Genomic DNA, 13,044 nt, shown 5'->3' with positions numbered 1-13,044 from the left:
TATAAATGCACCTGCACTGTGATAGTCTCAGAGGTCCGTTAAAAGCGCAGAGAGCATCATGAAGAACAAGGAACACACGAGGCAGGTCCGAGATACTGTTGTGAAGAAGTTTAAAGCCGGATTTGGATACAAAAAGATTTCCCAAGCTTTAAACATCCCAAGGAGCACTGTGCAAGCGATAGGAAGGAGTATCAGACCACTGCAAATCTACCAAGAGCTGGCCGTCCCTCTAAACTTTCAGCTCATACAAGGAGAAGACTGATCAGAGATGCAGCCAAGAGGTCCATGATCACTCTGGATGAACTACAGAGATCTACAGCTGAGGTGGGAGACTCTGTCCATAGGACAACAATCAGTCGTATATTGCACAAATCTGGCCTTTATGGAAGAGTGGCAAGAAGAAAGACATTTCTTAATGATATCCATAAAAAGTGTCGTTTAAAGTTTGCCACCTGGGAGACACACCAAACATGTGGAAGAAGGTGCTCTGGTCAGATGAAACCAAAATTGAACTTTTTGGCAACAATGCAAAACGTTATGTTTGGCGTAAAAGCAACACAGCTCATCACCCAGAACACACCATCCCCACTGTCAAACATGGTGGTGGCAGCATCATGGTTTGGGCCTGCTTTTCTTCAGCAGGGACAGGGAAGATGGTTAAAATTGATGGGAAGATGGATGGAGCCAAATACAGGACCATTCTGGAAGAAAACCTGATGGAGTCTGCAAAAGACCTGAGACTGGGACGGAGATTTGTCTTCCAACAAGACAATGATCCAAAACATAAAGCAAAATCTACAATGAAATGGTTCAAAAATAAACATATCCAGGTGTTAGAATGGCCAAGTCAAAGTCCAGACCTGAATCCAATTGAGAATCTGTGGAAAGAACTGAAAACTGCTGTTCACAAATGCTCTCCATCCAACCTCACTGAGCTTGAGCTGTTTTGCAAGGAGGAATGGGAAAAAATTTCAGTCTCTCGATGTGCAAAACTGATAGAGACATACCCCAAGCGACTTACAGCTGTAATCGCAGCAAAAGGTGGCGCTACAAAGTATAAACTTAAGGGGGCTGAATAATTTTGCACGCCCAATTTTTCAGTTTTTGATTTGTTAAAAAAGTTTGAAATATCCAATAAATGTCGTTCCACTTCATGATTATGTCCCACTTGTTGTTGATTCTTCACAAAAAAATACAGTTTTATATCTTTATGTTTGAAGCCTGAAATGTGGCAAAAGGTCACAAAGTTCAAGGGGGCCGAATACTTTCGCAAGGCACTGTATATCCCAAGTACTGTCTCTATTGCAATGTATTTTATTGACAGCTATGGATGGGGTGGAGAACGGAGTGCTGCTGGATATGTATGACACAGTACCCCTCCAAAACTACACACATTTGGTTATTAGAGACCCTACTGAGTATTTTCCACCCCACTTTAGCTGAGACAGGTAGAAAAGTTCTCTCTACAGCCCAATATTCTCAACATACCAGTGTTACCATAGTATTGTTTTATTATTGGTCTTAAAAAATATATACATGTTCTACAATATTTACTGATTGCCTTTACTTGTTGGCACAATACAATTGGCAACTGATTAAAAATATATATCTTCTGAATGAATTATCCACATTGCAATGGTTTGAAATGCAGGCTTTTATTTAAACGGTTTCCTCATTACCATACTAACGTGACGTAATTTGTGCTGCTGGCAGAATAAAATATAAAATAAGCATATTAATGGCACAGACATGGTAGGAACGGGGTCAATAAAATAGAACAGCATCAATACCAGCTATGATCAGACTCTCCAACCGGGAGTACGGTATCCAGGTCTAGAATATCGACCTCGTCCAGAACAGTGGCATCCTCCACATCAGGATCAAATACCGAGTTTTGTTTGAAATTGGAGAATGGTTCCTCGGACGAAGTGTATGGCCCAAGAGCACAAGGATGCGATAGTGCTGGATTTGAATAATTTGCGGTGAAAACCAGACTAGAAGCAGAACACGCTGTACTCCCGTGCAGACAGGCCGATGAGGTTGGAAATATATGTGGGCCATTGTTGCAATTGTTTACTGAATTAGCTCTTGTCCTGAGCTGTTCGTTTTGTTTCTCCAATTTTCGGACCAGCTCCTGAAGCTTTATCACTTCGAGCTCCGCGTTTTGAAATGTATTGTTGCCATTAACGTCCGCCATCATTTGGGGGTTCAACACTTCCGCTTCCATTGGTTAAAACACGTATTTAGAAAGACAAAATCAACACGCACTACTACGGTCGGTAAACGTAATGATCGGTCGGGTCGTTCTTTGTAAGTAGACAATTGAGACGTGCTTCGTAGTGATGCTGTGTGCAGATTCAGCCAATGATTGTATTTATGCCGCGTTCAAGATGACTGGGAACTCAGAAATCTCTGACCTCCGATTTCAGTGTGTTCAAGATAACTGGGAACTCGGGAAAACACGAGCTCTGATTGGGAAAAATCGTTTTGAATGGTCATCCGAACTTGGGCATCATCACCCCCCGATTCAAATAACCAACTCATCATCAAGTTTTGATTATTTGAATCAGCTGTGCTAGGGCACTACACAGCTTTCCGAACTGAAGATTACTGACGTCACGATTTGACCTCGTTTTTTCCGAGTTCCCAGTTTTCTTGAAAGCACCAAGAATCCATGGATTGCTGATTTTAAAGGGACAATAAGAGTCTTTGAAGGCACCGGCCGCCATATTGGTACTCCTCAGACGGAACAGTTCTCCATAGGAATGAAGGTAAACCTATAGTATTTTAATAATATATTTCAAATACATTTTTTTTTTTTAACTATTTCTTTGTTGTAGTGCGGACAATAACATGAGTACTCTCAAAAATATATACTTTAGGCCTCCCGGGTGGCGCAGTGGTTAAGAAGCATCGGAGGACGCATGACCTTCAACCTTCGTCTCTCCCGAGCCCGTACGGGAGTTGTAGCGATGAGACAAGATAGTAGCTACTAAAACAATTGGATACCACGAAATTGGGGAGAAAAGGGGGTAATATTCCACTTTAAAGCTGGAATAAGTAATGGTGAAACTGCCACATCGGTTTGTGATATTACAATATCAAATGAATTAATTCTAACAATGGTAATGTTGTTCCCTCTGAAATCATTGAACATCATTGCACGTGCGCTAGAACAACTACCCTACCAAAAACATTCCTGAAAAAAGTATACTTGCTCAGACTTTAAATGGGCAAATAAAACTCATAGAATAAAAGGGAAGGTTCTATATCTTCTAATCTTCCAGATTTGGAATTGTATCAACTCGCCACCCAGGGCTTTTACTTGCGACATATAGTTATTTAAATGCACTAAAGCATTCCATTACACCTGCAATAACATCTGTGTATGCGACCAATAAAATTTGATTCGATTTTTGATTTGATATAGAGGAACAATGGGTACATACTGAAGATGTACATGCTCATCCCCAGAATCTGTGTCTATTTTCAAAAGGGTCAAGCTAAGAACATTAACAACTTAATAGTGAAGAACTCTAACAATAATGGATACTTTTTAAAAACATTTTCTACAGAACCATTATCACTCCCTAAAACACAACCCTATGGAACAATCCTTGGATAGCTTTTCAGAATTCAAAGATAAATTGGTCCACACAGAAAACTAAAGGCATGGTAACCGTAAATGACTTGGAAATAGGAAATACATTTATTTCCATGACAGAATTCAAAAGCAATTTTGGACTGACTAATGTAGATATTTTCAAATACATGCAACTCAAAAAGATTAATATCAAGAAATGTTTATTTTAAATATTTTGGACATCAGAGCAATTTTTAGGGAATCCTATTTGAGTCCGTAAAGGATAGGTAAGATATGCAAAACCTTGCAGAGAGCCTATCCAACTGACAATCTCTTAGAAAAAAATATAAACTATTGGAAGCAAGATTTTAAAAAACGGATATTGTCACAAGAAGGATGGAGTTTTGGAACATAACTAACAAAATTACAGTTCATTCAAATGTACTCTTAATCCAATATAAACTAATGTGTGCAATTTATCACACAAGAGACAAAATTCACAAAATGTATAGCACAATGACAGTCATGACTTAAGTGTAGAATTAACAATGACTCAATAATCCATGCCTTCTGGGAATGCTATGAAGTCCAAAAGTGATGGGCAGAGTTGGCTGTCAGAAGAATTACAATGTAAATGTACTTTTCATCCGTTTGTCTGCATATTTCAAGACATGGCACATGAGGGTGGGAGTGAGATACCCAATGGGTTGGATGATACTTAAAAAAAATGTCTTTAAAAAACGTATGCTTAAAATCAACCAATCCTCTAACGTTAACACAATGGAAACAAAATGGTGCAGTTTGAGACGGGCGCTGGAGGTCGGGTGTGAGCAGGTGGGTCTGGGCAGGGGTGAAGTTGTCGTTTGTATGTGTAGGTTTTATATTGTAAAAAAAATGTGATATGACATGCGACGACTAATGAGGCATTTTGTCCCAGTGCGGTGATACTGATGATTTGTTGGCACAGATGGTTTGTTTACATAGCAGGTTAGATTAATTAACGTGGCAAGTTTTTTTTAAACTAACACAGCAGGTTAGGTGAATTAACTTATCAGGTTGGGAGAATGAGATTAAGGTTAGGAAAAGAGTTAGGCTTAGCTACAATGCTACAGTTGTCAAACAACTGTTGTCCCCGGCACGAACACTAGATGTCGCTGTAGGCCTACTCCATTTACAGGAGAAACGTAAACAAACCATCTGTGGCGACAAATCATCCATATCATAACACTGGTGGGCAGATTGTTTTTGGCACTGATCATTTGGACGAATCAAGATTTTGCAGGTGTTCTCCTTTTTTTGGAGTGGGGGGATATCTAGCCCATGCTTTGGCGTGCGTTTAGTTTGCTTCAAATTTAATTACGTTATGTGTCACTTTGTACTGAATTACAGTTTTCCTAAAACGGTGCGCACCATTCTTCAACTGGCTTTGAGGTACGTTTTCTCGTTTTGTGGGTGTGGCGAGGTATGGTCTGATCAATATAGGTGTGTGACACAGACGGCTGGTGGCATCTTAATTTGGGAGGACGGGCTCAAAGTAATGGCTGGAATGGGGAATAAATGGAAAGGTATCAAACACATTGTTTCCATGTGGTTAATGTCAATACTTTTGATTCACATTTAATTGATTTGGCACACACACAATGCATAGCCTACAAATACTTGAAAGAAAACACCAAACTGTTTTGTGTAACTTCTGTCCAAATTTTAATGAAGATTTATTTATATTTTTGTATTGCAAACACAAATCAGCCCCCCGGCCCTAATTCTTACACCATATGGGTATCTTACTGTAGGTCTACTTTGGTAGCCTGACTGCCTGTGAGAAATATGTTAATTATGTAAACAGGTTTTCAACCTCAATACATTTCCGTATCTATATAAGGAGGATCCATGTCACCAAAACGTAATTCATAATCGTCAATCTGTTAAACACCTACATAATAAAGACCCCATCTTCATCCGCATGAACGTTGGATGTTCAACCATGTCATTTTTCTGTAAAAAAAGAAGAAGAATATATGTTACCTCACAGTGACCCAAATTAGGTTTGGAGATTTTTATGTCTCTGTATTTAAAGAAACCAATTGAAAACCAGTAAATCCAGACGCACCATTTGTAAAACATTGATACAGTGTACCGTAAAACATTAGTATGAGATGTAGTTCTGAGTGTGTTTCTAAATGTGCTTACCTCTGGTGACTTTGAAGCAGCGCTCACAGTTGACGGTGCGTCTGTGGACCAAAATACTGCCTTGTGATGGCCCAGGGGACTGTACACACCTCACACTGAGGACGCAGAGACACACAATGTCAGATACTCTCATTAGGCGAAGAAGATCATGATGCATGTGTATTGATTGTTACATCTCAAGGCAGACACAGAGTCTGGTAATCTTAATGAGGAGATGGTTGGATGTAATCCAATCAAATCAATTATTGGATCTAGTAGTGCAAATGTAACCTATTCATATCACAATATGGTAGATCTGATAAGAAGAAAGAAGCCTCTGTACGCACACTCAGACACAGACATTCAAATATTAGCATATGGTGTTAATATTTCAATATTGAAATAGTGTTTACCTTGAAGCAGGTAGTGTGGCAGTTGATCTTCATATCCTCCACCACCATCTTTGGTCGTAGCTTATGGGCTTACAGCAGTAGGAGCACAGGTCTCTCTCCAACACAATCCAACAGGGACTGAGAGGGACTTATCATCATCACATGGCTGTGTGAGAAAGCATGCATGGACCTCATGTCGGGCCAGACAGAATCTGCTAGGGGAGATATTTTATCAAAACCATCAGAGGCCTTGTTATTTGTGGCTAAATAACTATGTTATATGTTCTAACTAAATTATAGGACTTTTACAATTATGTTATTTAAGAATAATAACATTCAACTAAATGTTTTTGTTTGTACATGTGATATCTTAATCATGTGCACAGTCTAAGATGAAAACATAGATATAAATAGCACAGTTTGAGAGCATAATGATGATGACGGGATTTGTGAAAGCAACTGAGGAAAACTAAAATGGCTATTACCACTTGAATGAAGAAGAACATTTTTAAAAATCTACTCCATCAGAGTGCTGAAAGATCTGAATAATCATTTACTGGGGATTTTCAAATCATATTCTATATTTGACAAATTAACGTCATTTTTTGAAGTGGCTTGTCAACTCCGCCCCTTAAGAGAAATGTTTTTGTCAATATTCTGAAAAGGTATTTTAATCACTGTTTTTGCTTAAAGTATTTGCTGTGCTAGAACTAAGCGATAATGTTTGCTTTGTAAATGTTTTATGTTCTGAAACGAAATCAGCACTGGAGCATTATTTAGCCCTATTAAAAAAGATGTTCGGAGATTGTATTAACTATTTTAAAAATCTAATGTTAGCATTAAGCAATCAAGGTCTTTAAACATTTGTTGAACAATAAATATAAAAAATGATGCCTTTTGTGGTGTCTGACGGAGTTATCATCAATCCAATTAGTTACATTTTATGAAAAAATGTAAGAACTAGGAGGCTGTTCCTTTCCATGGTGTGATAGCTGATACTTTGGTCTATCAAAATATATATTTCAAATGTTGTTAATATTAAGACAAATATTTGTGAAATAAAGAAGAGCTTGTCCCGTCTTTCAAGAATCACATTTTTTACTAAGGGTCTATCTAGAACATAAAAGGGTTATTTGGCTGTCCCCATAAGGGAACCCTTTGAAGAACTATTTTGGGGTCCAGGTAGAACACTTTTGGTTTCAGGTAGTACCTTTTTGGGTGCCATGTAGAACCCTTTCCACAGAGGGTTCTACCTGGAACAAAAAAGGAATCTACCTGGAACCCGAAAGGATCCTACGGGGACAGCCGAAGAACCCTTTTGGAACCCTTTTTCATGTTTCTTGTATGCGTTCCTGCAATCTCACCTTTCAGGAGTAGAATACACAGTCTTGGTGGGTTTTGACACGAGAGAATCAAACAGATCATTCTCAGCCCGGCTAAAGATGAGAATAAAATTGTTCAAGGACCATGCCCTAGGACCATGCCTCAGGACTACCTGGCCTGATGACTCCTTGCTGTCCCCAGTCCACCTGGCCGTGCTGCTGCTCCAGTTTCAACTGTTCTGCCTGCGGCTATGGAACCCTGACCTGTTCACCGGACGTGCTACCTGTCCCAGACCTGCTGTTTTGAACTCTCTAGAGACAGCAGGAGAGGTAGAGATACTTTGAATGATTGGCTATGAAAAGCCAATTAACATTTACTCCTGAGGTGCTGACCTGTAGCACCCTCGACAACCACTGAGATTATTATTATTTGACCATGCTGGTCATTTATGAGCATTTGAACATCTTGGCCATGTTCTGTAATAATCTCCACCCGGCACAGCCAGAAGAGGACTGGCCACCCCTCATAGCCTGGTTCCTCTCTAGGTTTCTTCCGAGGTTCAGGCCTTTCTAGGGAGTTTTTCCTAGTCACCATGCTTCTATACCTGAATTGCTTGCTGTTTGGGGTTTTCGGCTTGTTTTCTGTACAGCACTTTGAGATATCAGCTGATGTAAGAAGGGCTTTATAAATACATTTGATTGATTGATTGAAGTACAGTTTGTTACATGTATACTTCAAAATGGATATTGCTGGTGGCCTATAGATGGTCTAGTTAATTTACTGCCAGGTAGGAGATGATTAATACTACCGTACCTGCTGTCCTTGTAGGTATTAGACATGTAGACGGTGGGACTGGTGACACTGGTGTACTCATAGCTGCACAAAATCACAGAATATATAATGTCATAAGTGGACATAAGAAAATTTACAACCATCTGGATTTGGCCTCAAAAATATACTGAACAAAAATTATAAACGCAACATGTAATGTGTTGGTCCCATGTTTCATGAGCTGAAGTAAAAGACATTGGAAATGTTCCATGTGCAATTTTTTATTTATTAAATTCCTGTTAGTGAGCATTTCTCCTTTGCCAAGATAATCCATCCACCTGACAGGTGTGGCATATCAAGAAGCTGATTAAACAGCATGTACATTACACAGGTGCACCTTGTGCTGGGGGACAATAAAAGGCCACCCTAAAATGTGCAGTTTTGTGACACAACACATTGTCACAGATGTCTCAAGTTTTGAGGGAGCGCACAATTGGCATGCTGTGAGTGCAGGAATGTCCAGCAGAGCTGTTGCCAAAGAATAAAACCATGATTTTCTCTACAATAGGCTGCCTCCAACTTCATTTTTGTGAATTTGGCAGTACGTCCAACCGGCCTCACAACCTCAGACCACATGTAACCACGCCAGCCCATGACCTTAACATCCGGCTTCTTCACCTGCGGGATCGTCTGAGACCAGCCACCCGGAGAGCTGTTGAAACTGTGAGTTTTCTGCACAAGCTATCAGAAACAGTCTCAGGGAAACTCATCTGTGTGCTCGTAGTCCTCACCAGGGTCTTGACCTGACTGCAGTTCGGTGTCGTAACAGACTTTAGTGGGCAAATGCTCACCTTCGATGGCCACTGGCACACTAGAGAAGTGTGCTGATCACAGATGGATCCCGTTTTCAACTGTACCGGGCAGATGACAGACAGCTTGTATGTTGTCGTGTCGTCGAGCGGTTTGCTGATGTGAATGATGTGAACACAGTGCTCCATGGTGGCGGTGGGGTTATGTTATGGGCAGGCATAAGCTACGGACAATGAACACAATTGCATTTTATCAATGGCAGTTTGAACGAGATACCTGACGAGATCCTGATGCCGATTGTCATGCCTTTCATCTGCCGCCATCACCTCATGTTTCAGCATGATTATGCACAGCCCCTTATCGCAAGGATCTGTACAAAATTCCTGTAACCTGAAAACATCCCAGTTATTCCATGGCCTGCATACTCACAACATGTCACCCATTGAGCATGTTTGGGATGCTCTGGGTCAACATGTACGACAGCGCGTTCCACTTCACACAGCCATCGAAGAGGAGTGGGACAACATTCCACAGGCCACAATCAACAGCCTGCAGATATGTCACACTGCATGAGGCAAATGGTGGTCACACCAGATACTGACTTGTTTTCTTATCCACACCCCTACCTTTATTTTAACATATCTGTATTCCCAGTCATGTTAAATCCATAGATTAGGACCTAATGAATGTATTTACATTGACTGATTTACTTATATGATCTGTAACTCATTAAAATCATTGAAATTGATGCATGTTGCATTTATATTTTTACAAATTGAATGTTCAGTGATACTACAGATAGATACAAACCCAGGCATGATGTTGTTAATAATTTCCTCACCAATATATACATTTCAACAGATGAATTCAAATGGTATTACTGTTAAAGCGTGGCCATACCTGTTGTCTACGGGTGTTAATTGAGGTGTACTCCTCACTGTGTGTGGAAACAGAAAGGGATGATAGGTTATTTTCAAAGTCATGTGAGGATTTATGTACTGTGTAACCCGTCTCTGATAGGCTCTCTCTCTATTGAGAAAAAAAACTTAGGTCATGTTTGAGATGATTGCATTGCTCCAGTACATAATCACCAATGTACCTGAACCTATTGGGGAGGGTCTGGGTGGGCATCTGTTTGCGGTGGCGGCTCTGGTGCTGGACGTGGCCCCCACTTCACCATAGTCTTAATCCGCCCCATTGTCCGTTTCCGTGGCCTCCTAACCACGGCGATCCTTCTAAATGAACCCACTGGACAGAGGGGCAGCTCGGGACAGAGGGGCAGCTCGGTACTGGCTGACGACTCTGGCAGAACCTGGCTGACTGGCTGCTTTGGCAGATCCTGGCTGACTGGTGGCTCTGGCAGATCCTGGCTGACTGGCGGCTCCGGCGGCTCCTGGCTGACTGGCGGCTCCTGGCTGACTGGCGGCTCCTTGCAGACTGGCGGCACTGGCGGCTCCTTGCAGACTGGCGGCTCCTTGCAGACTGGCGGCACTGGCGGCTCCTTGCAGACTGGCGGCTCCTTGCAGACTGGCGGCACTGGCGGCTCCTTGCAGACTGGCGGCTCCTTGCAGACTGGCGGCACTGGCGGCTCCTTGCAGACTGGCGGCTCCTTGCAGACTGGCGGCACTGGCGGCTCCTTGCAGACTGGCGGCACTGGCGGCTCCTTGCAGACTGGCGGCACTGGCGGCTCCTTGCAGACTGGCGGCACTGGCGGCACTGGGCAGACTGGCGGCACTGGACAGACGGGTGGCTCAGGCGGCACTGGACAGACGGGTGGCTCTGATGGCGCTGGGCAGACGGGCGGCTCTGATGGCGCTGAGCAGACGGGTAGCTCCGGTGACGCTGGAGAGGAAGGCTCTGGCAGCGCTGGACCGAGGGGCTCTGGCGCCTCTGGACTGAGGGGCGGGAGCTCTGGTAGCGCTGGACAGGCGGGACGCACTATAGGCCTGGTGCGTGGTGCCTGGCACTGGTGGTACTGGGCCGAGGACACGCACCTCAGGGCGAGTGCGGGGAGCTGCCACCGGAGGGCTGATGCGTGGAGGTGGTACCGGATAGACCGGACCGTGCAGGCGCACTGGAGCTCTTGAGCACCGAGCCTGCCCAACCTTACCTGGTTGAATGCTCCCGGTCGCCCTGCCAGTGCGGCGAGGTGGAATAGCCCGCACTGGGCTATGCAGGCGAACCGGGGACACCATGCGCAAGGCTGGTGCCATGTAAGCCGGCCCAAGGAGACACACTGGAGATCAGATGCGTAGAGCCGGCTTCATGGCACTTGGCTCGATGCCCACTCTAGCCTGGCCGATACGCGGAGCTGGTATGTACCGCACCGGGCTATGCACCCGTACTGGGACACCGTGCGCTCCACAGCATAACACGGTGCCTGCCCGGTCTCTCTCGCCCTCCGGTAAGCACAGGAAGTTGGCTAAGGTCTCCTACCTGGCTTCATCATACTTCATGTGTGCCCCCCCCAATACATTTTTGGGGCTGCCTCTCGGACTTCCTTGCCAGCCGTGTTCGCTTCGCCAACCTCATTCTCCTGTAACCTTCCTCGCACTGCTCCATTGAACCCCAGGCGGACTCCGGCACTCTCCCTGGGTCGACCGCCCACCTGTCTATCTCCTCCCAAGTTGTGTAGTCCAGAGTCTGCTCCCATCTCCCGAAATCCTGACATCGCTGTTACTGTTGCCCGTTACCACGCCGCTTGGTCCTGTTGTGGTGGGTGATTCTGTCACGGGATTCTTCTGTTGAAGGAGAGGCGGACCAAAACGCAGCGTGGTTATTGTGATACATCTTTAATGAAGATGATAAATGAACAATATACAAAACAAGAAATGTGAAAAAACCGAAAACAGCCCTATCTGGTGTAACAAACAGAAAGACAGGAACAATCACACACAAAACCCAACACAAAACAGGCTACCTAAATATGGCTCCCAATTAGAGACAATGACTAACACCTGCCTCTGATTGAGAACCATATCAGGCCCAAACACAGAAACAGACAAACAAGACATCCAACATAGAATGCCCACTCAGATCACAGGGTGTGACACAGTCCATTTTGGCAATTTGGTGAAAGTAGTCCTTTTATAAATATGTTTCCAAACTATTAACGTAGAGCAAGTGTTAAAATCACATCAAAATGTTTGAATGCCTTTTTCTCCTAAAAGGGATTATAAATATATCAACTTTTAAGCAACTTTACTTTCCCATGTTTCTTCCAACTACAGTGTATAAAATCCCACTTTGAAGGTCTGAGTCTGCACTTTTATCCAATGTAAAAAACACAATTTGAAAATTTTGTAACATCTGACCGAAAAGAGATGGTGGGTCAAATGTTTCAATTTGGAGCCCTGGGGATGTGCCTTTTTTAAAGTAAAATGAGGCGAAAGGGAAACTGGAGCAGGACTTAAAATAAGAAATTATTACAGAATAACTAATCAGATGATGAGATAATAGGTTTTATTTTTAAAACATAAAAAAATGTTGTTACAAAGTCTACTGTGTATAGTGTGAAATGTAACCCTGCCTTATTACACAGTCTACTGTGTATAGTGTTAAATGTAACCCTGCATTACATAAAGCTTACCCATATAGAATTAATAATTGCAGAAGAGCACTGTAATCAGATGAACAAATAATAGGTTTTATGATGTAAATACTTTTCTAAATTGAAAACTGTCTCATACAGTTTCCACCTTAGACTAGGAGGGTTTCCAATTCACATGACCCGACAAGAAAAAAACAACAGCCCCAAAGTCATAGCACAGATAAAATGGGAAATTATAATAATATGTTATCATAGCCTACAAATAGGACCCAGAGTTTTACTTGACCAGGTCATGAGATCAGGAAAAACTCCAGGCCCCAGAAAGGACACGTACACATCTTGCCACACCACTTTTATACCTCTGGTGCAACCTCTGAAAATAGCCCCATAACATCAAAGATCCCCCACAATATTTTACTGTAGGTTTTAGGTACTTTGGGCTCCAG

At 42.7% G+C, this 13,044-nt stretch overlaps 1 protein-coding gene across 1 annotated transcript in view; it reads right to left on the bottom strand.

The window, feature by feature from the left end:
• Nucleotides 1-2,495, bottom strand: part of LOC112224033 (SLAIN motif-containing protein 1-like) — a 40,918-nt gene extending 38,423 nt beyond the window's left edge. The window contains exon 1 of the mRNA XM_042320084.1: nt 1,785-2,495. Within this exon, the coding sequence (XP_042176018.1) occupies nt 1,785-2,227 (443 nt within the window). The 5' untranslated portion in view covers nt 2,228-2,495. The remainder of the gene's footprint in view (nt 1-1,784) is intronic.
• Between the last annotated feature and the right edge of the window lie 10,549 nt (nt 2,496-13,044).

This window comes from Oncorhynchus tshawytscha, linkage group LG03 (genome assembly GCF_018296145.1).
Source record: "Oncorhynchus tshawytscha isolate Ot180627B linkage group LG03, Otsh_v2.0, whole genome shotgun sequence".
Lineage (NCBI taxonomy): Eukaryota > Metazoa > Chordata > Actinopteri > Salmoniformes > Salmonidae > Oncorhynchus > Oncorhynchus tshawytscha.
Note: the sequence above shows the minus strand (reverse complement) of the source record. Positions and strands in the feature narration are given on the sequence as shown.